Consider the following 27,696-nt stretch of genomic DNA (forward strand, 5'->3'; position numbering starts at 1 on the left):
GGCTCGTTTTGACCGTTTGCTGTTAAAGCGAACAATTACTCTTGCTTATAAGTGCAAAAGAGGTGACATGTTGCTCACAATAGCAACATTTTTGATTACCACATGGGTATGGCATGTGTTAGAGAGAAATCGAATGCTGGTGATGTATACATGAATTCGCCGCAGGTGTTTTTCTCGTTCAACGATGACAGTTCTAAGACAACGAGTATTAATGACAGCTGGATACACGAACGAGTATAGTATGTTCAGTGAAATCGTGTACTTTGGTTTAGAGCTGCAAAACTATCGATAGTCGAACTACTCGATAGTTTTTTGAAATACTATCGATAGTTATTCCCCTTGAAATCTATTGACTTTTCGCTGGTTAAAATTAAGAGACCTTGGCTTTGTACCCCTAGCTAACTGCAGCGAACATAAATAATGTATGTACGTTCTCTGGTTGCACCTTCTCTAAAATCACTCTGATATATGTATGATATCGTATTTACAGTTCAGGAATTATATGTGCTTTATGCAATGCTATTTTCTTATAAACTTTAGGCAGGCAATATATATGTTTAATTTGCGAATAGTAGCGATCATTATATTTTTCGAATTTTATTTATGTAATTTGTTGACAAAAACATATTTTACTAGTTTTGATATATATTATAATAATATTATTAATAAATTCCGTTGCACGATTTCATATATGTATGGCAAGGTTCCCATAGTTAGTTTTGGCGTCACTGTATATCTGGAGTGCTATTCAAATTATTAGAAGAGTAAGCACAAATTTAAATGTTCGTAAAAAACCAGTTTGTCCGTAGTAAACATATAAATATATATATATGTATATTATAGATAATATAATGATAATGTGCTAAATACGACTACTGTTGCTTTGGAAAGTAATGCATTCCAAATGTGAAGATATCTTGTCAAATAAAAAAGTGTCCATACAAGGACTTAACCAGTTTGTATGGCGGTTTTTTGTTACCATATAGTGGGTCGATATGGCGGTTCCACACGGTTGAACAGTTTAGGGCAGAAATTTTAGATCGATATCTCAAAAACTGAGGAACTATTTCGCGAATATACATATAAACGTACATGACTAACTCGACTCAGCTTGTCCTATTGATCATTTATTTACTTACATACATACATATGTATATGTATATATTATAAGGTCTTTGACGTTCTCTTTGGGTGTTACAGACTTCGTGGAAAACTTACTATATACCCTGCTTAGGGTATAAAATAGCGGGGGCACCTAAGATTTACTAAAGTTAACCTGAATCAGCATTTTAGAATGAGACGACCAAAATTGTCTATCCCTCCTCAAACCAATTTCTTTCAACTAATAAATGAACCAGTTACATACATATGTTTATGTTTTTAAATTAATATTTTTTGCACTTCATAATACATAACCTATAGAAAATGTAAACACATTTATTTCTCATATTTAAAATTTGTTTTATTACATAAAGCAATTGAATTTTTATTTTATCAAAATAATAGGAATACATTGGCCAACGCTTACTACTAGTTATATTTATAGTATACGAAATCTTAAGCAATCATAATGAATTAAATATGTATATACCATATGTACTTGTATGTGTGTTGTAGATCATCATATTAATTATTTTCACACTTATAAAAAAAAACCTCAAACTGTTCCTTTATTTTCAGAAGATATTTTATTAACAAAAATTATATTATTTTTTAATTTTTATATGAAATTTCAAGTAAATTTTTGATTTCCTTCGATATAAAATATTTTGTGTTATGAAATACGCACGATAGTTACTACTATAATTTATTAATTTATGTATGTACATACAATCATACGTATGCGTTAGTTTTTGAAATATGAAACAAAAGTAAATGTCCATTCTTTATATAAACGTTACTTGCTTTACATAGATCTTTTTATAATTAAAGTTACTATTTAGTATACTTATCTGCTGTATTAATTTATCAAATCTTTACATTTTATGCATCCATATTTGTATTGTTTTATTTTGGTACTGCTTATAAAAGCATTAACGCGACGTTATGCATGTTTGTAATTCTTTGCAAATCCACATAACCTTAAATTACATCGAGAAATAATAGTATAATAATTTTGTAAATAAATCACCATACCAGCTTGTTACATTAAAACTACAATTGAAAGGAGTATGTATTTATAATATATGCATAACATATATACGTATATTATGTGTGTATACATACCTAAATGTATGTATATGCAAATTTATCAAGTTTTTAATGCTTTTTTTCCAAGCCATTGTGTTAGTGTTAGTAATAATTACGTAAAATCTGCGTTTATTAAATTGTTCACAAAAAGTTTCATTCAATGAGATCTTTATACAGTTACTTTTCTTGCTTATAAATGTATTAATATGTTTTAATTTATTTATTAATAATTTATTTTTACATATGTATATTTTGAATTTTGTATTACTTTAATTGAGTTATATATATATTTTTTTTTTATATATTTAATTTTATTTAGTGTACAGTTATAGTTTTTTTCACTTTTTGCTTTACAAATACTTATATTTAGAGCGTTTTATAAGCTTAAAAAAATTATTATTTACTTTAAATTTTTTTCAGTGGTGCATGCATAGTTATAATAACAAAATTTGTAGAAGGCATATAATTAATTTTCTTCCATATTTTCAAATCAATCTGAATTGTTTAAGTGTAATTTAATTGCAAAAACATTTTTAGACAAAATGTCGTAAAAAGCAAGCAACATAATGAATAAACAGTTACATTTGGCACCGCGCAGTTGCAAATATTTTGAGTTAGAAAAAAAAATACATTGCCTTCAAGTTGATAAAAAGTTATGTAACAGACAATTTCACGAATCACTCTTTGATTTACCTGATTCAGCTTGATAAATAGATTTCTTTGCATTAACACAATTTTTGTTTGGTGAAAAATCTCGCTGATGGAATGCTGATATTGCATACAAACAAAGTTATCCACTTTAATTCAAATATGATAAATAAATCAAATTCACTGTATTATATAAAAATAGGAAGTCGATATGTTCCTTTAATAATAAAATGTCATAGTAGGTCTGTTTCTTTATTTTTTTAAGTTAATGAATTTTTATCTTTATGCCACTGGTATCTAAATACAACTAATTCAAATAATTTGCCAATACTGCATTAAATTAAGGAAAATTATAGTTTTTGTAAAAAATTACGACTACAATTCATAAATAATTTATATTTATATTTTTATTATTTTTCGCTCTTTTTAGTTATCATTGTTTAATTTAAAAAATAATTTATGTTTTCAAATATTTTTTAAAAGAAATTAATTTAGAGATCAGTAGATGTTGCATTTAATACCAATGGAAGCAAGCTTTAGAACTAACACACAGTAGGCATGATATTTGCAAATGAGGTTAGAGAGGAATTGGAATTAATTGCCGAAATGAGAAGAAATTTAAAACAAAATTTCCATGTGCTTTGTGAAGTATAACAACGGCTATGTTTCAAACGTAATGTTTGTCCATGTAGTGCGGTACTATGTATGCATAACTGAGCCTAAAAAACTGTAATTTGACTTTAATGTTTCTAAAATAAATTTAAATGAAATGTGTCGCAACAAATTTTAGATTGCAATTGTAATTGATATGCAATAAGATGTATATTAGTGTACAGATCAGCCGGTTTTGTTTTATTTTTAACAATCAATAATTTTAATGTGAAAATGAAAGAAACAGTAAATAAATAATTTATACAACAATCATTTCCATTTTCCTGTAAAAGTTAAGAAAATGAAGAAATCATTTGCATTGATAGATAAAAGCATTTGCTTAAACGGTTTAAAGTATGTGCTAAATAAAATGTAGCGTACTTGAGAAGCTATTTTTGAATTCAACTACTGTTGAATATTATTTAAATATTTTTCAAAATTTCTTATATGTACACAAAATATTAGTATGTGTAGCGTAGAATTTGTCATGATGTACTCTATGTTTTAGTATTTTCACAAGCAATTATCACTAAAGTATATTTATTTTTTTTTGCTGTACTTATAGATATGTATTATTTTTGTATATTTTCTATTTTGATTGTAAATTAAAGATTTTTGCTTATAATTTCCCAAATTCCAGAGGCAAAACAAATTTTTTTTATATGCTTTGTTTCAGTTTGGAAAATTTTCCGCTGTAAAGTATTATAGAGTTATAATTCCAGTGTTTTTATAAACTGCCTATAAAGTTTATTTGCCTTGTTTATTATATCCTATTTGATATAATTAATAGTTGCTTTTGACAACATTAGAACTGTTTCCAAATTTCATTATTTTCATTCTCTTCCGCTCTTTCTTACTTACTGGCGCGCTCCCTCACATTTGTCACGCCCACACCTGCTCACTCTTCATTTACGTATTCAAACCTTTTTCGCCTCTTGCGGCACCTTATGTTTCACTTGCGCACCTCCTTGTTCTCCTGCAACTTCTTCCAAGTATCACCCAGCGCTTTGGCAAAGTGATCATCCACGGAAGCAGTCACCTCTGTAATGCTGGTGGGCGACGAGGTCGATGTTGGTGAAGCTGGTGGTGTGTTGGTTGTCGCTAGGCCCGGTTCGGTTTTGATGCGCATAATCGCCGGCATTATGGGTGGCGGCGTAGTTGTTGTCGCTGTCTGCGTAGTTGTTGGTGGCGTCGAGGAAGACACCATTGTTGGCATTGCCGTTATAGAATTTGGTGATTGCTGCGGCGTTGCCACTGGTGAGCGTGAGCTACTGGTTGAATGTGCTTCCATTGAGGCCTGGCTACGCAGTGTGGCCGCGTGGAATGCTGGTGGTGGCGGTGATGTTCGTAATACGGCGTTTGTTGGTGATAACGGAGGTGAACGCGTAGCTGGACCAACCACATCTACATTAGGTGTTGTTGGTTGCGGCGTATTGCTGCGTTGCGTAGTGGACAAAGCCAATGGTTGCTGTTGTGGTGGCGGCAAATCGACAGCCATCACATGCGATAAAGCATCGGGTTTTAGTGGCGGCGGTGCTGCAGCAGCTGCAGCTGCATAAATGGCGGCCGGGGAGAGTAAGACCGCTGCTGGCTTTGGTGAAATGAGCGCTTGTGGTGCGACGGTAGTTGCATGGTAAGGTGGCAATGCGGCTGGCGTCGACGCGTGTGCCACAACCAATGCCTGCGGCTGCAATTGTGGTAGTGACGATATTGAGGATGACGCCAAAGGCAGCTGCGTTGGTGGTGGCGTGGGTGTTGGCGTATTAATGACCGCTGTTGTTGTCATAGCGACTGCGCTTGGTTGCGGCGATGGTGTTGTTGAATTGTGACCGGGTGACTTTTTGCCGAAAAGTGCCGCATAGTTGGGACCCAGTGAGCGGCGGAAGTGCTCATCGATAACTGTGTCGCAAGTCGAAATGGATTCTGAGAATAAACATAATATAAATTAAGTTATTGTTATTTAACTTATGCGCTTCGGCGTAAATACTTACCATTGCTGCGATTGTCATTCTCGCGATTTGCCAACATCTCGCGTTCGCAGCGTTCACGTTCGCGTTCTCGTTTCGACGGCGCTTGTGTAATAACACTGGGGCGCGCGAGTGTGGTAGCATATGTGGAGCCTGGTAGTGGCGCACGATACGGTGGTGGCGGTGAGGAGCGATGCTTTAGCGTCGACGATGACACCGACATATCAATAGGGCTCTCCATGCCGCTTTGATGATGATAGGCCGCTGCCGCTGCTGAGGAGTTCGAGGGCGGTGGCGTTGGGCGATTGGTGGACTCACAAAGTGGACGCATCGCTGCGGCCATCATAATGGACATTGGTGGCGGTACGCCGCTATGTTGTAGCGTGCCCGCAACATGATGATGCGCGCTCACCGGCGATGTTAGGCCGCCAGCGCAGACACCCGGCGGTGGCGGGGTGCCCGCGGGCGACAGACTGCTGGATGTTGAGGCGCTGCTGGCAGCAGTTGCCACACCACTGCCCATAGTGGGGTATTCACCAGCGCGCGAGCGACGCTCACGACGCCAACGCGCGGTTGGCAGTTCTTTTGAAGAAATGCGCGCCTCTGAAAATGGAGAATAATTAAAAAATTATTAAAATTTTTGTTTGCAAGCAAATAATGTACGTATTACGTAAATGTCAACATAGTGCTATAAAAACTTGTATAAGTGTGTATTAATGATTTTCTATGTACATGTATTTTTGTCAATAAAATATTTTTGTGGGCGCTTAGAATGCCATTTATTCCAAAGCAAAATTTTCTAAAACCCATTTTTACAGACGCAACGCATACAAATGTGATTTTATTATGGCACAGACGAAAATAAACAAAAATTAACAATGTGTGCACATAAATCTGAAACTAGTCATTGAGAATTCATCACAGCGCTTCGCGACACCTCAACTGCAAAGACAACAGCGCCGGCGCGGGCAACGTCAATGGCTTCGATTTTGGCTTTGGCTTTGGACGTTGATTGTTGGTTGTTGATGGCTGTTCACGTTATTGTTATTGTTGTTGTTTCGGTTGCCATTCAGACATGTTTGCGCATATTTGATAGCAACAATATAAAAGTATATATACATACATATATATAAATATATACATATTATGTACATATATATGGTCGCAAGTTGAAAACTGCGAAAACAACAAAGCAATGCGAAAAAATAAACAATATCTAGTGACAATAACAAAAACAAATAACCAACAGTCGCTGTCAGGTCGAAACGTGGGCGTTATGATTCATGCTCTGCTTTGTGAAAGGGCGTCGTCACATGTGTAAAGTAGATTAAATTTTGTAGCAGGTAAAAGCTGGAAGTTTAATTAATATATGGAGAAATTTGGCATGCTTTAATTAAGTTGAAAAATTTGCGTTACGGCGCAATACATATTACAGTTAGTTATACATTTTTTTAAAGCATATTTAAAAAACTTTATCGTAACCCCCAAATATTATGACACCATAGTTAAAAATTTAATTTTTAGTGCTAAAATAATATATGATTCTTGAATATAAAATCGTATTCCTGGTATTTAATACTGACAAAACAAAATCCAAAAAAGTTCGTTACTTAAGTCTTTTGTTTTATATACATACATATGTACATTAGCAATTTATTATGCTGTGTATACGGATTTTTTATATTTAGAGATTAGATTTAGACCTAAGCCTGAGAATAAAATATTTTGGGTTTAGAGCCGAATTTGGAAAACACGGTTTTTAAAAAGATGATTTTCAAAAAAGAAAAGTTTTGGAAGAAGGTAATAAAATGTTTTAAAAAACAAAATTTTAGGAAAAAAAAGTTTTGGAAAAATAAGTTTTGGACAAAAGTTAATAAAGGACTTGAAAAAAATTTATTTAAAAAAACAAGATTTCGAAAACCACGGTTTTTTTAATTTTGAAAATTTGGTTGTAAACATGCCATATAGAAGTGCTAATCATTTTCTGGTAATATGGTGCCAGTGACATATTAAAAAATTAAAACTTATTGTATATAAAAAAATTTTTTGAAAAGTGGTACCTGTCATTTAAGATCTACAATTTTTTGTTTATAAGATGCTAGGATTTTAAGGTATACAAACATTTATTCGGGGTTTTGTTGTTATTAAATAATAAGTATTTTTGAAATTTTAGAAAATATTTTGCTATTAGTTTATGTCAGTGAATTTTTCGGAATTGGATTTAAAACTAACCAAAGGTGGCATTTCTTAAACTTTAGCTCAATTTTTGAAATTAAAAATGTGAGAATTAGAGGTAAAATTTTTTCCTTTAAATAATTTTAGGTTAAGTTAAAACCGGTAACATTTTCTTAGTTTCGAACATACATGCGTAATTCCTTTTTTACAATTTCTGGTTTTAAATTTAACAATAAATATTAAACTTAAATTAAAAATAATTTTCACATTTCTAATCCCAGATATCGGATTTAAAATTTTTACATTTGAAAAATTTTTAATCAAATTATCTAATTTTTAATTTAAACAATTTTTAATCAAATTATCTAATTTTTAATTTAAACAATTTTTATTCATTATATTTTATATATATATATTTTTAAACTTCTTAATTCCTTTTTTTTGTATTTTATTTATTTTTTGTATTTTATTTAACATATTTCCAATGCAACTTATTTTATTATTTGATTATGTTGGGTATTATTATATTGTTCAAAAGAATATATTAATTTTAATTTATTATTTTTTTTTTTTATGCATTTATTTCCATTACATCTGTTAGTGTTTTTGCTTTACATTTTCTTATTGTTGCACGTTTATGTGTCAATTTAAGTTTCTTTTGTTTACTTTACTTAGTTTAAGTTTTGTTTATTTTAATTAAATCTCAAATAAATAATTCGTGTTCGCTGTGTAACCTAATATCATGTTCCCACCAAAATTTTTAAATGATTAAATGTAATCTATTCACTAATCTAGACGGTTTTCACTACCGTTGCAGATTTATATTGCTTTAATTTTTTACTTTTTATTTTATATTTTGTTTACTTTGACAGTTTGTAGTGTCTAAGTCAGCTGTGATAATTTCATAAATTTCCCAACTGACAAACAGATGGCGCTATATCAGAGTCGCACAGGGAGATTTCGAGTAGATTAGCTTTAAATATTCTTGGTGATGAGATTAACAAATGCTAAGTCTCGTGACTAATTGTCGGTCGGTACATGGTATAAGAGCGACAGAGTGACATGATCATAAACTCTGCTAATCTGTTAATCATACCAATATAACCAAATTTTAATAAGAAATTTTACAGGCAGAACGGCAAAATAAAATTATGAAAAGAAATATAGACGCTAAAACAAGTCAGAGCAATAAAAACGGAGATGAAGCATGTACATATATATACAATAGTACTATATTTATTTATAAGTAGATATATACATACATACATATATACATGCCACTACATAGTATTTTAGTTAGAAAGCATAAATAATAAACAATGAGACGTACAATGACCAACACAATAAACAACAGGCCAAGAATAAGGAAAGCACAAAAGAAGAGCGATCAGAAAATTGAATTAAAATCGCACATATAAAAATAAAATAAATAAACACAGACGAAAGACTAAAAATAAATACACACCTATAAGCAAAACGGCAAAAGAAATAGTGTAGTTGCAAAAACAAAAAAACGAAAATGCACGTAAAAAGTCAGTGGAAATCAAGTAAAAAAGAAAACCAGTTTGCTACCACAATACGCGCGCCTCCTGCGCAGTGGCACGCCGCGAAACACTGCGAGCACAACAACAGCGCTGGCATTTGAAAATACAACAAACATCTTGACTTTATTTCGCCTTTTCATTTGCTTTTGTTGCAGTTTATGTCATTTTAGTTTTACTTTTTAATTTTACTGTCTTCACAGTTTTTTGCACTTGGCGTTTCCACTTTTTTGCTTACATACTGTATACGCTCATGCCTCACCTTTCGCAACCACTGCCATTATTTTGTATGTGTATTGTGCGTATTTTTGCTGTTGTTTTGCTTTCGTTTTATTTAAATTTTCTTTTTTTTTTGCTTTTTTGCTGCCGCGATGCGTGTAAAATTTATGATTGAATATGAAAAGGCAAATAAACACGTGCGTACATACACATACATATATATTATATTGTATATATTACATACCTACATACATACTTATATATAAGTACAGAACATATTTTATATATTATAATGCCAACAGTTATGGCTTCTAGTAGGCCGAACTGTGGCAACTTTGTTTAAATGCCAGTCAAAAAGTCATGCTAACAACAACAAAAGAACGAAATGCCTATGATCCATATGGTACGGTTTGCACGCGAATGTAAGATAAAAAATAAATAAAAACAATTTGCACTTCTTGGTATTGTTTTATTGCTCTTAATAGACTTATGAATACGCACATAAACGAAAGCAGATAATGAGGCGCTAAAATTGCTTGCTAAAATGTCACATTCTCAGAATATGAAGACATATGTATAATATATAAATAACTACAATATTTCGTTTATTGTAACATATGTAAAAAAAATACTAAAATATTATATATGTACACATAAGTACATATTTATGTATATAAATATATAAACATAATATATGTATATTAAATTGCTAGAAGCTTGACCAATGCTCTTTACTTCCTTATTAGCACTCGTATCGATATTATCCGAAAATGAAGGTCTACTAGTTTTAAGGTGACTTCATAAATCGATTTACTTATTCGTGATTTAATATTTATACCAAAAATACTTTGGAAGCTTTCATTTTGCTCGACGAGTGATGGCGTCTTTTAGAAAAACCGTTATCCAGACTATTTGAAAAAAATGCTCTAGACAGACTTACATATACATATATAGTACATTTTGTAGTATGTTACGGAAACCATATGTTTGAATTCTGAATTTTTGTTCCAAAACAATTTGAGTTCCATTCTACAATAGCAGTGAAAACATCTAAAGCTTAAAGCTCTTTTGTCACAAACATAAGTATGTTATCTGTCATTTTGTTATCTAACAAAAAATTTAAGTTAAAAAATAAACGTGAAAATCCACAACTAAAAATTGATAAAAAGGTCGTTTCCAACAACTCGCTTCTTTACAACAATCTTTTATATTGTTTGCTCCTTTTCAATGTCCGTAGAAGTATTGAAAATATTTCTTTTCCTTCCACAATTAATAAAATATTTGAATTTTGTTTTGATCAGTTAATGAGTGTCAAAGACTTAGAATAGCATACATAAGTATGTGTGCCACTATGCTGGGATATGGTTTCTTGAGCTGTCATTGTAGCACGGAAACCATATGTCTGTCTATGGTATCAACGAGAGTTTTTGAACTAGGTACTCATTTAACAAAGCTTCCTCTTCGCCGCATATTTCTAGTGATCGGTAAGTAGTGATCCGAAATAATATTCATTATCCCACAATTAAGGTATCTATTTATTGACAAGGTTTAAAGAGATCTCTTTACTTTTTATATGTATACTAAACAAAGTGCCTTTAGAAAGATTCGGTTTCACAGATGATCACACTTCTTAGTTGTAAATAAAGGCACACTTTGCTTATAACACTTTATGAGACTTTGTGATTCCTCATCTTAACGATATAAAGGCGGCAAAGGCTGCTTGATAAAAATACAAATGTGATGAGTTATGAACTTTAGGCTTACAAAGTGATCATGGAAAATATATATTTTTGTTGATTTTAAAATGGAATTCTATATAACCATGAACTACACAACTTCAAAGGCAGCTAAAGCCTTATGTTGAAGGGAGTTCTTAGTAGCTTTGCTGCCTTATATTATATAATATACATTTTAAAGTACTGTTTCCATACGTGGCAACTGAAGTACAACAATATAGATTCATCCAATTGTTTTTCATTATGAATATCAGCTTTTAATAGTATACTTTGTGTATATCTACCGATTTCAGTCATTAAAAAAGAGAAAGTCTGTTCATCGTTTCTAGTCTCCTAATCCATCTATTAAAATTGCTTCAGCATGTATTTTTGAATATCTGATTTATTGGACCATTTCTCAATCGAGTTCTAGTTAATACATTACTATAGCTTTTAACTAAAAACTATTTTGTTAATAACACTAACTAGGAGGCTGTTTGTAGAATCAGAAACTAAAATATTGAAAATAATAACAGTCAAATGTGTAATATCTGACTTCTTACCAAGAAAAATTATATAGATATACCTATATATAAAGCGAGCATAAATATGTATGAACTTTGAATTTGTGCATACATACAAGTATATAATATTTCTAAATATACTCGTTTATAACGACAACACTGAGCGATCATAGCATTTCATTCGCACGTTAGTATGTACGTACGTGACAATTTTTGAAATTCCAAAACACTTCACAACAAAATACCCCTATGTTGCCCAGCATGTTACACATACCTATGTAGCTTCAATATAAAAATTTTTATACTCTCGCAACCTGTTGCTACAGAGTATAATAGTTTTGTTCACCTAACGGTTGTTTGTATCACCTAAAACTAATCGAGTTAGATATAGGGTTATATATATATAAATGATCAGGATGAAGGGACGAGTGGATATCCGGGTGACTGTCTGTCCGTCCGTCCGTCCGTCTGTCCGTCCGTGCAAGCTCTAACTTGAGTAAAAATTGAGATATCTTTATGAAACTTGGTAGACATGTTTCTTGGTACCGTGAGACGGTTGGTATTGCAGATGGGCGTAATCGGACCACTGCCACGCCCACAAAACGCCATTAATCAAAAACAAATAACTTGCCATAACTAAGCTCCGCAATAAGATACAAGACTGTTATTTGGTACACAGGATCACATTAGGGAGGGGCATCTGCAGTTAAAACTTTTTTTTAAAAAGTGGGCGTGGTCCCGCCTCTAATAGGTTTAATGTGCATATCTCCTAAACCGCTAATGCTATAATAACAAAATTCACTAGAAGCAAATGTTTTTAGCACTTCTATTGACGGTGTGAAAATAGTTGAAATCGGGTGGCAACTCCGCCCACTCCCCATATAACGGTACTGTTAAAAACTACTAAAAGCGCGATAAATCAAGCACTAAACACGCCAGAGACATTACATTTTATCTCTGAGATGGTATAAATTGGCTTTATAGAAACCGCGTTCAAAATTAGACAGTGGGCGTGGCACAGCCCACTTTTAGGTGAAAACCCATATCTTGAGATCGGTGCATAACGTTCTTTTCATGTTTCTATGCCATAGTGCGAAAATGGGCGAAATCGGACTACAACCACGCTTACTTCCCATGTAACACCATTTTCAATTCCAGCTGATTCTTTCACTTTCCACTATGCAAACCAGGTAACAATGATTATATCGGGGTAAAACTTTGCGTGAATAATGCAATTAAAGTATGCCACCACTGTTCAAACCCCTAAGTACTAAATATGTGGACCCCAGTGCCTATAGTTGACCTTCTACCGAAAATATCAGTCAATCCACAAAGAAATCTCAAACGAGTATACTATTTGACTTTGCGAGAGTATAAAATGTTCGGTTACATCCGAGCTTAGCCCTTCCTTACTTGTTTATAATAATAAAATTGTGCAAACGTAAAATGTTGAAATGCAAACTACTGACGAGCAAGTCAAATAGATAGTAAACTATTTCCAAATAATAATTGAGTAAAAAGTAGCAATAATGATGCATTATATGAGTGCTTTGCTAGCTATGCTAGTAAGAATTTGGTTGCGGGCGTAGCATGCAGGTTCATGGCTACCTTATTGAAATGATTACATTAAAATGATTACTTACTGCATTATAATGATTACTTATTACTTTAAATAATTTTTAATTTCAAAAATGCACTCGGTTGTATAAACATATTTGCGTTTTGTGCATATTTTAATGGAGATCGTAATATCAAAAATTAATAAAGTAATTAAAATGAGATTTGTGTCTTCGTTAAAGAATTTGCACAGCATGAAATTTGATTGACTATTTTCGAAAGTCTTTTATTAGTCATAAATTTCTAAAGTTAGGAGTAATTATTGATTTGAGGTGAGAAGCGTCCACTATTGTTTTTATAACGGATACAAGAGTAAACATTTAAACGTTGTAAAAAAAATGTAATAATATAATAATTTGAAAATTAAAACAGAAAAAAAAAACAATTTTTTCCAAAGAAGATAATAATTTATTGCTGAAAAATATCTAAATATAATCAAAAAACCACTAGTCATAAAAAACAAAAGTAATGAAATAAAATAATTTGACAAGTAAAAAAAAAAATAATTGGAAAAAATTAGTAAAAAAAAACTTATAGGTATATAAAAACAAAACTAATTTTTTATAATACGAGTATTTCATAATGATTTATGTGGTATTATTTTTATATGTGGTATGTGTGGTTTATTGTGGTTTCCAGTAAAACTAAAATAATATGTGATGATCTGAAAGATAAGCTATTAATTTGATAATTTTAAAGTAGTCTCAATACTTGGGTCGGTACTAAATACTCGGTTTGATGCAAGTTTCGACTAACATAAAAAGGTTTTTTTTTTATAATAATAATTCGTTTGTGCAATTACCCGAATGCTCTGATTAACGAACATCTGTTTATTCATCGTATTTGCTCGGTTATTATAAGTAGATATCTAAATCCTAGTTAAAGAAAATATCTAAACAAAAATTGTTTCCCGTAGCGAAATATAACGTAACGAAATAAAGTATTCTTAGTTTTCTCGTTTTCTTAGTGTTCAAAAAAGCGATTTAGATTTTTTTTCCAAACTTTTTACAAAATCCAAAAATTCTTTTAGTTATTTTGGGTAAATAGTTTAATTTTATAATTCAAGTGAGTATGAAAATGAAATCCAAAATGGATGATTTTAGCTTTGTTATACTGATATATGATTACTTTATTATTTTCGCTTATTTTCATTCGTATTTACTTAACTGGGGCCTACAGTAGTGTGTCTCTTATAGCGATTTTCCTAAAATTCTTCACATTTCACGAGAATCACTGAATGTAGCACAACATATTTGTCGCAGCTTCTCCATGGCGACACCGCTCCACAGACGCTGCGCATAAATATTTTGCAATTTTTTCCATGCGTGCATGCATGCGCAAACGGAAATACGACGCACACCGCATTTAATTTTTGTTTTTACTTTTACACTGCCTGCATATCGATAGAGTCGATCCGTTGCGATGTCTTGCAACACAACCTTGATTCCCTTATGCACCACCAATCGGTTGCCCCTCACTCAGATGTGTGGATTTCTCTCGTTTCGGCATGCGCATGCCACACATTGCATCAATGGCATGCCACTGCGAATGTTTCACTAAGGACTGCAAGCAAGGTATTTGACTTTTCGGTCAATAAACAACAACAACAAAAACCGAAAGCCTACAAAAAAAGGACTGAAAAGGCATAAATAAATATCAACATTATCAATGGAATCGCTGGCGCAACAAAGTGGCCAGTTGAAGAGTCTCAAGAGCAGCGCAACTCAATGGATGCTATGGCAGAACATAAAGGCAGGAAGTTGGGTAGCAGGTAGCAGTTAGTAGTAGTAGCAAGTAGTAGCCCTGAAATGTGCCTAGTTGTATGTGCTGTTTAAGCTGCTATATGAGACCTTCATTGGAGGCTGTAGTAAAGCTGCATCAATTCCAAATATTCGAAAGAAGGGCGTTGTTGCATTTTTGCATGCATATCGGACATGATTGTTTGTGGTCTGTCCAAAGCGGTCTTTGCGCCGCGACGTGCAACAGTGTGGCAGTGTCGGTGTTTGTCGTTTGTAAACGCTAACAGGAATGTAGTTGCTTCACATATGTGGTACATATCTATATCTACATACCTATCGGGTTAGATATGTCCATTTACATGAGTATATGGTACATAGGTAGTTTACGTCTCCAGTCCATTTATCTGTGTTGCACTTGGTATTCGGTATTTCAGCGTGGACTCCAGCGATAAGTCACGTGGAATTATAAGAATGCATGCAAAATGTACTCAAACACTGCAGTCAATGAATTTACCTAGAGGATCTTAAATATATTTTCGGTCGAAGTAAGCGCAAAAATGCGCTTCAAGTTCATTTTAAAGCTTTGGGTCTCAATATTCAAGAGCTATAATTTCTACATGACGAGAAATCGTTCGAAAGAGGAAATACTTATTCTGGTACAAAGTAGGTATTCTAATGTGCTAGGAAGGGATGTCACTTTTAAATAATGTTTGAGCCGTTTAGAAGACACTTCGGTTAACATAAACACTTATTTCACCTGACCACCATTCTTGATGTCTCCCTCTATCAATTTCAAAGAATGAGAAAGCCGCTTTTGTGTCCGAGCTTTATTAAATTATGAAGTGAAAAATCTTATGAATGAGCAATAGACGTTCCAAGGGTATTTTTCGATCGGAACGATTAAAAAAAATTAAATTCCAGATGGCAACAATGCTTTTGAGTCATTCAACGGCTTACAATGGAACTCTTAAATGATTGGCTACAAGAAGCTGATATGCCTCAACTCATTTCAAATTAGGATCGAACGCTTACTGTGTTCACTGTTCAAAATGCTCTGAAACATGTTTTTTCATACACTTCGAAGAATTGTACTTTTGACCAGGTTTCCACTACGGTTAAAATTATTATGTTCGTAAATCAACGCGTCTATAAATTAGAGTCTTGAAATTCCAATGTAAAATTACACTTATGAAAACTAGCTATTTATCCTACTTTAGGTTAATAGTTCTCAGACATTTTAAGTAAGATGTTTTTTTCTCCTAAGAGTTATTCAACGTTTTGTGATTAGGTATTCCCTCTCACCCTATGCTCATAGCGTTGAGAACTCAATTCTGAATTAAGACCTTTATCAGAGAACCTGTCTTTTTGTAGTGAACGATTGAATGCTGTCTGCTTAATGCATATATTTCGAAACGGGTTTACTAATGAAAAATTATTAAAAATTATTATTTAAGCAATTTTATAGTTCTTTTATGGGTTCAGCTCTCTTTTTTCATACATTCGTTGCGGATATTTATCTTTTTGAACTAAAGATTCATTTCTTGATCATTAAGATTCATGTGTCGATAAACTAAGAGGATCCCGCAAGCAAGCTTCTTATGTTGTCTGCTACAATTATAAATTTGAAATATTATTTTGATCCTTCGTTTTTGCTTCCTTTTTGCAGATATAATGAAGTGGTGGTCGATTCAAAAATATCGCGTGATAACGTCAAATATTAAATCCAAGAAAACCAAATATGTAGCCAATCTAATGGCAAACGATTCCGTGGAAAAAAAAAAACAAATCTCGACAAAAAATCTATTTAATTGAGGGATTCTATGGAATTAGTGAAAAATAGCAGAGGACCAAAAGGAAAGAAACAAAAAATTGACGGAGCAAACGAAACTGACAAGTTTCAAAGTGGACAATCTACAAAGTGGAAGACAACAAAGCGCGGGTAGACATAGTTCCAACAACGCCGCCAACGCAAATTGACTATATTTGGTAGAATTTAGAGTGAAGATCGGTACAGCGGGGCTGGCAGGAGGAGCACTTTCTGGCTAAAGCGGACTAGTACGAAAAAAACAGCGACGAGAACGGGGGTAAGACGCCGGATATAATCGACAAAAAAGATGCCGCACACGAGAGAAAAAGACCGCGAAACAAAAAGACTAAAGCGCGCACCGACATACACACATACAATCAGGAAAAGGGACGGACAGACCTGATAAGCAGTGCAAGTGGTAAAGCAAATGGATTAACCCCAAAGTATGACACTCCAAAAGCGGCTGGTGCGGCTGGGTTGTAAAAAAGGAAACAAGCTTCGTTGTCGCGACAGAGACCGAGTTGTGCAGAAATCTTGAATCTTTATTCACAAACTAAGACGCTCCATCCAAGCGAGATGGCGCAGCAGCGACGGGAAAGACGGAGGATAACGAGTATCGCGGACGTAAGCAAACATAATTTACTGCAGACTAAAAAAGAATTACGAGCAGCGGACAGACGACGACGACTGAGAGACCCAACGACCGAGCGCTGAGGCAGGCGACCGGACATATGGATTGGCAAAGCGCAGCGTGAATACAAAACATTACACAAAAAAGTGGAAAGGAAGAAAGATGAAAGGCGTAGTGCGCCATTAACTAGAAAGACGGAAGATGAGAGCGCAGGAAGAGCGAGGTGTGGAGCGCAGAGAGGCGGTGCAATGACCATGATGATGATAGCAATAAACAGCAAACAGTGGCCGCTGCTGCCGAACGACTGATGGGATGTTGTGCTCAAATAAGAAACAGCAATAACAACAATAAACATAACAATAACAACAACAATAACAACTGCGACCACGGCAAAAGTACAAGTAATAACAATAATAATAAGAAACTTGCCAAACGGCTACTGGATTTTGCGAGCAGCGCGCAGCCGCAAGTTGCAGTTGCCGCAAAAAGAGCAGTAAAAAAAATAATAACATTCAACAACACAGCCACAGTAGACGATAAAACAATAAAAACAACAAACCTAGCGAGCGGAGGAAGCTGCGCCCGACGGCGCATGCGAATTGAAAAGCAGAAGAGTTGAAGTGAAGCTCTGGCTGATGAAGAGCCGCAATAACAACAATTGCAACAATAACAACAACGCTGAGATGAATGCGCGACGATACTGACGTACTGACAAATAAATTTAATGAAGATAATGGAAAAAAGGATGGAACCAGCAGGAGCAACAACAAACAACAACAACAATTACGACAACACTAACGTAAGCTAGCAAAAGTGGAAATGGAAGTGGAAGAGGCAGAAAAATAAATTGATGCGAATGTGTGGGCAGAAAGGTGGATACTGGCGAAGACACACCTGTGTGTGTGTGTACACGTTGGAGAGAGAGGCGGTCAATCGTTGGACAGGACTCATTAACAACACGGCAACAAGCTACAATTACGCCAAGCTTCTCCACTGTGTTCAACGAAATAGTATGAATGGACGCAAATAAATGAACGAACGAGCGACCCAGAATGTTGTTGTGGCTGATTGGTTTGTGCAGAGGGAAAAAATGCAAGTCCAAAATTTTGACTGAGAAAGCGTAAATGCAGTTATGTATGTATGTACATACATATATGTGATATATAAAGTCAACTTGTACCAGCGTTGTAGTTAATCTTTATATATATACATATGTATAAATTTTTTATTTTTTTTATTTATTTGCTTCATATGTTTACTGTACTACATCATGAGAAATTTCAGATTTAGGAAACGGACAGCGAATTGTGGGAATACGAAACAAATTTGTTGGCAGGTGTTAGTTGTTGAATCATTAACTTATATATTTTCTTTTGCTGTTGAATTCATGATTTAGTGAAATTGTTGCTGGTCATTCCATGCAACGCCAAGTGGGACTAATTGTGAATAATAATAATTTTATACTGTTCAAAGCCAGATTTCGATGATGAATTCAAATATTTATATTGTATTATATACAAGCTTATAGTTATTATCTTCCTTATCTTAACCTGATGGGGTGAAATACTATTTAAATTTAATGTATTTTAAAAGGCTCAGCAATTTATTTAAATTTTAATTAAAATCACAATCAGTGTTGCAAATAATGCATTAAAAAAATAATTCAATAAACATTTGAATTAATCTTTTTATTTATTTTGTAATCCCAAATACGGGATTATTATTTTTTTTTAATTTTTAATAAAAAAAAATTGTTAATCCTGCAAACCGGATTAAAAACTAAAGACAAAATTTAAACATCAAGCATATAATTAGGAATTTAAAAAAATTATTTGTTTTAGAATTAACTTTTTTTCGTTCATTAAATCAAAAAATTCAAATCAAAAAATAATACTTTTAATTTTCAATTTTGAATCCCAACAGCGGGATTAAAAAATTCAAATTTAATTATTAAATCAAAAATTTTTAAATTAAAAAATTCGCAACCCTGATCACAATACTAGGGAATAAGAATTATCTTATCAAGCAACATTATGACATGTTCAAAAAGCAAGATTCTAGGTAACAAACAAAACAATAAAATCGGCCAGGACTTCAAGACTGACAAAATGGAACTAAATAGATTTTACTGACTGAATCCTTTGATAACAATACTGCCATTATACAATATATGGTACTAGCAGGAACCGGTTTCGGTACTTTATTTCTTGATAGTGACTTTTTTCTAATACTTACATTTTTTAATTCGTTATATCTTTAGAATGGAATGTCCGAATCGAATAATTCAAAAAGTTGTAAAACGGCATTGAATCAGTAATTTATTTTGATAAGGATGAATACCAAGGTACAAATAAAGAGTTTTACTTTTTATTTTTTTCTAAATAAAAAAACACTTATTGTGAAGTAACTATAACACAGTTAGACAAATGCTGTCGCGACATTTTTTGTAGATAATTATTTGTGCTAAAAAGTCGTAGTACATTATTTTGTTACATTATTGTCGTTTGAACAAGGATCCCCAACTTTTTTACTGAGGACAGTTAACTTACCAACGGTGAAAGAATTTTCAAATCCGTCAAGTAGTTTCAGTGCTTATACATTTTAAACTTACAAACGATCGAATCTTTAGTATATGGTAGATTAATATATATTTTATGAAGAAAATTTATTCTAACACGAATTCAGAACTTTTCGTGCAGTATGCTTTAAAATGAAGTTATCCATTTTCACATTTTTTTTTGTAATGTCACAGTTTAAAGATTAAATTTTCTTAAATTAAGTTATTTGTACTTACTAAATAAAAATATTAATTTGTAATTAATAAATAATAAATAATAATTTAGTTAAAAAAAAATTTTTTGTTTGAACTGCAAAGTCGTAAAAAAGTAAAAGTAAAAAAATGATTTCAGTTTTAATTTTTCAAATTTTTTTTCTCAATTTTTCTTTTTTTTTATTGCAGTTATTGCATTAGCAAAAAGGAACTAGTCGACTGATTATTTCTGGATGTTAATCTAAAAAATCGTAAAAACACTTGCCAGTATTCTGGAAAACTAGTTCCTGGGGATAGTAACGAAAATGTGCTTCCAAAATAAAAATTTGATATTGAATCTTTGTCACTAAATTAAATTTGAGTGGTGGTCGATTTTAATGCTATCCAAAAAAAAAAACCGGGTTTTCAAAGTCTTAAGATGCTTCTTGCCACAAATTTAGAGGTGGGCAATAAAAAGTTGTTTGATAATTTCTAATATTTGGCATTATCGGAATTAAAGTGTCAAGCAATTATTATTTTCGACTCGAAAGTAATTATGATATAATATAATTTATATATAACTTTATTCGACGTATTAAACTCGGAGCGTGAAGCATTAAGAACAAATTTCAAGGGATCATGAAGTTTAAAAGTCTATGAAAAGTTTTAGACCACCAGTTTTGTATTCTAAGCGTTAAAGTATACGATGTGGCGGAATAAAAGATTCGGAATGTTTTGATAAGTGTAAAGTTAGAGGTACATATATTGAAGTTTAAAATGAGGTCAGAGGCATTAAGTAATAAAAATATTTCTGCCAAGTTCTTTATTATCTTAAGGTTCTCATTGCATTGCTATTATTGTTTTAGACGAAAAATTGCTTGATGTTGAAAGTGGTTGCGCATGCGCTTTAAACACAAGTCCATGCAGATTTAATAGCTCGCTGCACGAAAAAAGTTGCGCGTTTTTGGATTCGTTGCAAATTTAGTGGAACCAAAATAAGGGAAAAAGCGGCGAAACACGGCAAAATAAAAAAAAAAATTCAAAAAGAAACACAAAATATTAAATAAAAAAATATAATAAAAACAAAAAGTACACAACAAAAATGATTGCACGAAAAAGGCAGAAGCAACAACAACAATATATTGACTCAGCAAAAAATGGACAACACAAAAAAGCAAACGCAAAGACAGCAAATGTCGAAAATGGGGGAAATCATGAAGAAACATTTAAATTTTATTACACATTTCCGGTCGTTGTTTGCCGTTTTTTGCTCGCTAATTTTCTTTTGTTGTTGTGCATGCTTTTGCTTGTTGTATCTGTTGCCTTTTTGGTGCTCGCCATTGTGTTGGTGGTGTTTTATTTTATTTCATTTTTTATTTGCCCGTCGGAATTGCTTTTATTGTTGTTGTTTACTTGTCTGTATGTTTGTCTCGCTGTCCTCTTGCTTGCTTTGTTGTCACAGAAATATTTTTTCTTGTTGGTTAATTGGTTTTATTTTTTGTTTTTATCCAGTGAGTGGACCCGCGACAGCGTCAGCTAATAAAGTGGGACGAAGTGAGGTTCGGGAATGAACTTGGCTGGACCAAGCTGCACAATGCGGTGTAGGAAAGATGCTTAGCGTGCGATTTGAACGCTTTTCGACAGCAAGTTTCGCTTGACTTTGCCTGATTGACTGACTGACTTAATATTGTGGTTGTTTTTGTTTTTTTGGCTGTTGACCAATTCGTGCTTTAGTGTTGTAAGTATGTAATTGCAGCAATTTTGGTAGTATGGTTTTTGGTGGTCGATATTTGAAATTTTTTGCTTACTTGTGTGCAACAGTGGGTTATTCAGCAATAACAAGCTCTTTTTGTTTCAGAAAAATTAGTTCAACGTCAATATTATTATGTTTTAAATTCTGAAGTTTACTTATGCCCAAAACCAACATGATCCCGAACCTTTCCGAAGTGATACATGTTAATTAAGGCCTCCAAAACTATTTCCGAAAAATAATCAGATATTTTTAGGTTGGAATTGGAGCCAAATCTGTAGAATAAGGTGGATGCGGCAGTAATTCAAAGTGCAATTCATGCAATTTTGTCATTGTTTTGATTGACTTGTGACATGGTGCGTTGTCTTAATCAAACACAATTTTTTTTCTTTGCTATATGCGGTCGCTTTTTTACAATTTCGGACTTCAAACGTTCTAATAACGCTATAATTATATATTAAGCCACTATTGTTGGTTTTTCCTTTCTCAAAATAGTCGATGAATATTACACCTTTAATAACACAAAATACCAAGGCCATAACCTTTCCAGCTGATTGTTGCGTTTTCGGGCGTTTTGGACGAGATTCACCAGCTGCTGTCCACTGCGATGAAGATCGTTTTGATCTCGGAGTGAAGTGATGTATCCAGGTTTCATCCAGTGTCACTTATCGACGCAAAAATTTCAGTTTGTTACGTTAAAACTTAGCTAAACACTGCTCAGAATCATTAACACGTTGCTATTTTTGGTCAACAGGCAGCAAACCCGGCATCTACTTTGAACAGAGATTTCTCATGGACATATGCTCATGCAATATTAAGCCAACACGTTCTTTTGCAATCATTACAATGTCAGCTATATCATGTACAATAACTTCACTTCCGATCATTCAGAACGATTTTGTCAATTTTTTTATGTTTTCTGGTGTTACAGCCTTATTTGGACGCCCACTGTGTTTTTCATCATTGTTTTTAAAATATCAAAAGTAGCGTCACTCTTAGCACAATAACTCGCAAACTTATTAATATAATGTCATGAAATTTTAATAGCTGTCTTTTGAAGGTTAGTACTAGTTGATCTACATATGTGTGAGCCGCGGGACTTTTCAATTCATGTGTTACTTCAAAGCCATTACGGCCGGTCTAGTTGGGTTCGAGTAAACGGGTTTTCTACAGATCTCTTCAAATCTGACCTTGAAAATAAGTCTGAAATTTTAAGTAGTTGAGGTATTGCTCTTAGTTTCTAATATTCCACTGTCAACTAACTTCGCCATTGTCGAAAAGTGGGGTAAAACCAATATTGCATACAGAGAGCTGCGAGGTCAATATCAATGAAGATTGTTTGGTATAAGAAGTTATTTGAATCAAAAACTGATATCAATGGGAGCTTTCAATTTCCTTATTTTTCAATAATCAGATGAGAATCGAATCCACCTTGTTCGCTTTGAGTGGTATGAGATAACGTAAACCGATTTTTTGTTAACCACATCTTCATTGGGGCTAAGTTTAGGTTTAGGTTCTAGGTTTTAAAGGGATATGTACTAAGAATTGGATAACGGTATCTGCAGTATTTTGATAAAACAAATCGTCTTGTTTGTGGAACGAAGATAACCTAAAAAAATCCGAGTTTTTATCTTTTGGCTCAGTAAATCGATAAGGTTAATTTATTGATAGTTTTCTACTTTGCTTTCATTTCGGTTTATTATAAGAGTGATGTGATGAAGGTAACATTTTTGGAACACAACCTTGAAAATTTCTAATCAAATCTACATTTATATAATTTTGATAAGATTAACCAACCACTGTATTTTTATTTCCAAAATAGTATTCGATTTTTTTTTAACTATTCCCAACGTTTTTTGGAGTTCTCAGCAAAATTTTGTATTTAAATTTAAAAATGCTGTTACATAAACATTGTCATCTTTGGCGTCGCGAATGCGGTAATAGTGTGAAAATGTTTTGTCCAAGCAGAAAAAGGGAGAGGCATTTACAAAAACTAAAAGAACAAACAAAAAAAAAACAGCCAAAATACAAATATGAAAAAAAATAAAGAATAGAAGCGGAAAAGATCAGTAATTTTTTCGGTGCACTCTTTCACAAATTTGTTAATTGCAGCAAGAAAAATTGAAAGTATTCGCTTCAAGCCATTCAGCAGTTGTTGTGTGTTCATTCAACCACAAAGGAGGATGCCACAAAATTCATTCACAATATGAGTGGCGTCACTTTTTGTTGACCCCTTTTGGCGACAGATAAAATCTCATGTGTGTATGTATTTTTTTGTAAGTGCGACGAAACTGGTTTCTCAAACTTTAAGGTTTGCAATTTTTTGGTTTTTTGTCTCATTTTTATTTGTTTTATTATATTTTGTGTGTAGAAATATTGTGAAAGGATGCTTGTATTAACATTTTATTAAATTCTTTGCAAAGGTCGTTTTTTATGAGTATATTTAATAATTATTTTATAAAGTTAATTATTTGTTTATTATAAAAAAAGGGGCAACTTAAATTTGAGGCAACAACACATATTTATTTATATTCGAGATTAATTAAATCAGGTTAAGTATATTTTTAAATTTTTAACAGCGTGTTGCATTTGATTTTCCGTAGCATTCTTCAAAAGGTATCAAAAACAAGAAGCTATAATATCCTTAACAGATGCAGTTCTTATAGCAGCTATATGTATAGCTAAATCTGAAAACGTAACTGGCCAACAGTTTGCATCCAACGGAAAACGTTTTGCTAGTTCTTCTTTGCCACGTTGTTGCAAGTCGAATTAAGATTACATAATAATAAAAAAGAGATCTTTACCCCGTTTTAGATCAGTAAGTTTGTATGGTAGCTGTACCATATAGCAGTCCGATCTTAACAATATGTTCGGAGATTGTAGCGTTGCCTTGGAATCTATACCAAATTTTCTGAAGATATCATGTCAAACATCAGTCCTACCCGCAATAATCCGTGGGTAGAATCACTTTATTTTTATTTTTGGACGCTTCATAGTAATTCATACCAATTAAAATGTAAAAAAATTCAGAAATTTTTACTTTTTAAGCAATTTTTTTTTTTTACAGATTTGACTTTTTATTCACTCTTATGTTAGTCGGTTCTTCCTAACTAGAAGAATGAGCGATCGCTTCGATTTATTATTAGGCAGGCTTTCAAAGTACTCGATATTAGTAAAGAGTGAACATGTATAGAAACTGGGAGTGTGAGAGAGAAACTGTAATGTCAAATTACTCTCTCATATCAAGTGCGTGTTATCTTCAACGATGAATCCAGATAATATTAGAGTAATGAGTAATTAAAGAAAATATTTGAAAATATCAACAACATGGAGATTCGATCGCTAAGCAATGAATTTTTGTAAAATATTTTTTAAAGGGCTTGTCCTTATAGTCTAGGACATTTTATGTAGTATTTTATGAGTTGCAAGGGAGAATTTATATATAACACAGCCCTTGAGGCATCCTACACTACTTACATTTTATTTTACCTAAGACCTACTGCGCACCTTATTCTAGTAATAGGGTGATTAAAACGTCTGAGAAAATAATTCCTTAGAACGATCTTATGGTAGATCACTTCTGTATTTTTAAAAGGTGTATCATGTTACTAGGAATCGAGCAATTGCAGTTAATATTTGTGGGGATTCTGAGAAATTTCAAAAGTTGAGTTTGTTATTCTTTTTGTAAAAAGTAAGTTTAAATCTGTAGAAATGACTTTTCAGAGTTACAATTAAACATATGCATATTCGAATAGCTACGTAACTACTTATTAATATTTATAGGTACTTGCAACTAAATGAATTGTGACATATATAAGTATATTCAAGAGGTACGTCTTTTCTCACGAAATGTGCGGTCATAAAAACATCGTATGTTCAATCATGTCAAGACTTTCGATTTCGGTTGTTTTTCTCAAATCACAGAATACCGAGTTCTCGTATAAAGGCGATTGAGTAATGATGCAATAAATGCAAAATATAACTATTAAACATACATACATTATGTGGCGAAATGAGATGAGTAATCATTAAGAAATACAAGAAATACCACAAACTACAGAGGTCGACGACTGGACTTCAGCCAGCGTAGGTAAAATGTTGAGGGATGAGTAACGAGGAATTGCAGGATCGATTATGGACTGCTTACATATAGATCTACATACATATGTTCTTTTCTATAAGATTGACTCATTGCCAGCATCATCTGCGCATTTGCTACATATTTGATATTTATGTATGTGAGTAATGCATAATCGGGGTAAGTGCAAGTGCATTAACATAAGTATTTGTTTATATTTTTCTCAATTTCTCAGAAAACGGCGTGAAATTCTTGTGGTTGATAAGTAAATATATAAATTAATTGTGGGTGTTGCAAAAACAAAAAAAATAAATAAAGTACACATGTACATACATATGTATGTATGTATGTGGAACGGGCCTGTTTTAATCGACCTACTCGACATACATACTTACACATTTTTCTTTATGTACATATGTAGATACAAACATACATATGTAGAAATGTAAGTATATACTATGCCAGTATTAAATAAATAACTTACAACGCATTACAATTTATTTAGTATTTAAATGACCAGTTCTTTATATATTATAGATGTTTTAAGTAAAGGTTATTGTTAAGAAATTTCGGGATTTATCAGAATATTGTTTTATTTATTTACATATGTACATACTTATGTACATACTTATGTATGTATAATAATTTTAATAGCAGCTTAAAAAGAAGTCGTACAACAAAAGCAAAAGTAGTTATTCGAATCGATTCGGGATTGTTCTGATACACTTCTTTAGTTATTTATATTTTTAGTTAAAAAAAAAAATGGATTGATTTTATCTAGATTAAATCCGACTTTTGTACAGTCCCGAAATTTCGGGATTAGTATATACATTCACATGGACCGGATATATCAGATCATAGCTGCCGAAACCGAAGAGCTGAGATTTTTGCTAAAAGGGGGTAAGTTGCCAAACGGTTAACGGATAATTGGATTTGATGGAGATGTCATTTTGAGTCTGGATTATTTACAAACGGTAAACAGATGGATTGGCTCTGACAATTATATACATACATATATGTTAGTATATGTGATCTGCTTTAGGTGAGAGATGTCGACAAAGCTAGGGAGATACAGACAAAGGTTATACCTGATAAGATTCAGCATTGTGTCTCAAAGGTATGCACTAAGCACTCCAGATCTCATTAAATAGATATCACTTATGCGTGTGAAAATTGGATCTTTAGCGAGACTGAATAGTCATATAATTTGCATTTTCTCAGGCAATGGGTCTTGTACGGATTTGATTTTTTTTTACAAACAATCTACCGACATATACTATATTGCTGCATCTCAGATATCTCAAGGGATGCTCTATTTCTTATATTTTTGTGGTGAGGAAGTTAGAGAGATTACACATTACTTCAAAGACTGTTTTCACTTTTTAATACTTTTTTGATCCTAAAGGTGATAGCTGCAGTTCTATCATGCTTTTCAGTCTCAGAGAGGGAGAAAATTATACGCTTTCCAGTTTTTTTGTAACAAATTTTCATATGTAAATAAAAAGGACCAAAATTTTGAATCTATAAAATAATGCTACAATAATTTGCAAAGCTCCACACTAAATACCCTTTAAATATAAGTTTGTACATATGTATGAGTGCTTTGAAGTGCTCAAATAGACCGGTTTCATAATTGAAACGCAATGTTTGCATCGAAAATTCATATTTAGTTTATTATACGGCATACATACATAT

The 27,696-nt window shown here is 32.7% G+C and overlaps 1 protein-coding gene across 1 annotated transcript in view; it reads right to left on the reverse strand.

Moving 5' to 3' along the window:
• Positions 1–1,650: 1,650 nt before the first annotated feature.
• Tgi (Tondu-domain-containing Growth Inhibitor) overlaps positions 1,651–27,696 on the reverse strand; it is a 48,180-nt gene continuing 22,134 nt past the window's right edge. The window contains exons 3-4 of the mRNA XM_036360493.2: positions 5,481–6,059; positions 1,651–5,412 (exon numbers count right to left, since the gene is read on the reverse strand). Of these exons, the coding sequence (XP_036216386.2) occupies positions 4,442–5,412; positions 5,481–6,059 (1,550 nt within the window). The 3' untranslated portion in view covers positions 1,651–4,441. The remainder of the gene's footprint in view (positions 5,413–5,480; positions 6,060–27,696) is intronic.

This window comes from Bactrocera oleae, chromosome 6 (genome assembly GCF_042242935.1).
Source record: "Bactrocera oleae isolate idBacOlea1 chromosome 6, idBacOlea1, whole genome shotgun sequence".
Classification (NCBI taxonomy): domain Eukaryota; kingdom Metazoa; phylum Arthropoda; class Insecta; order Diptera; family Tephritidae; genus Bactrocera; species Bactrocera oleae.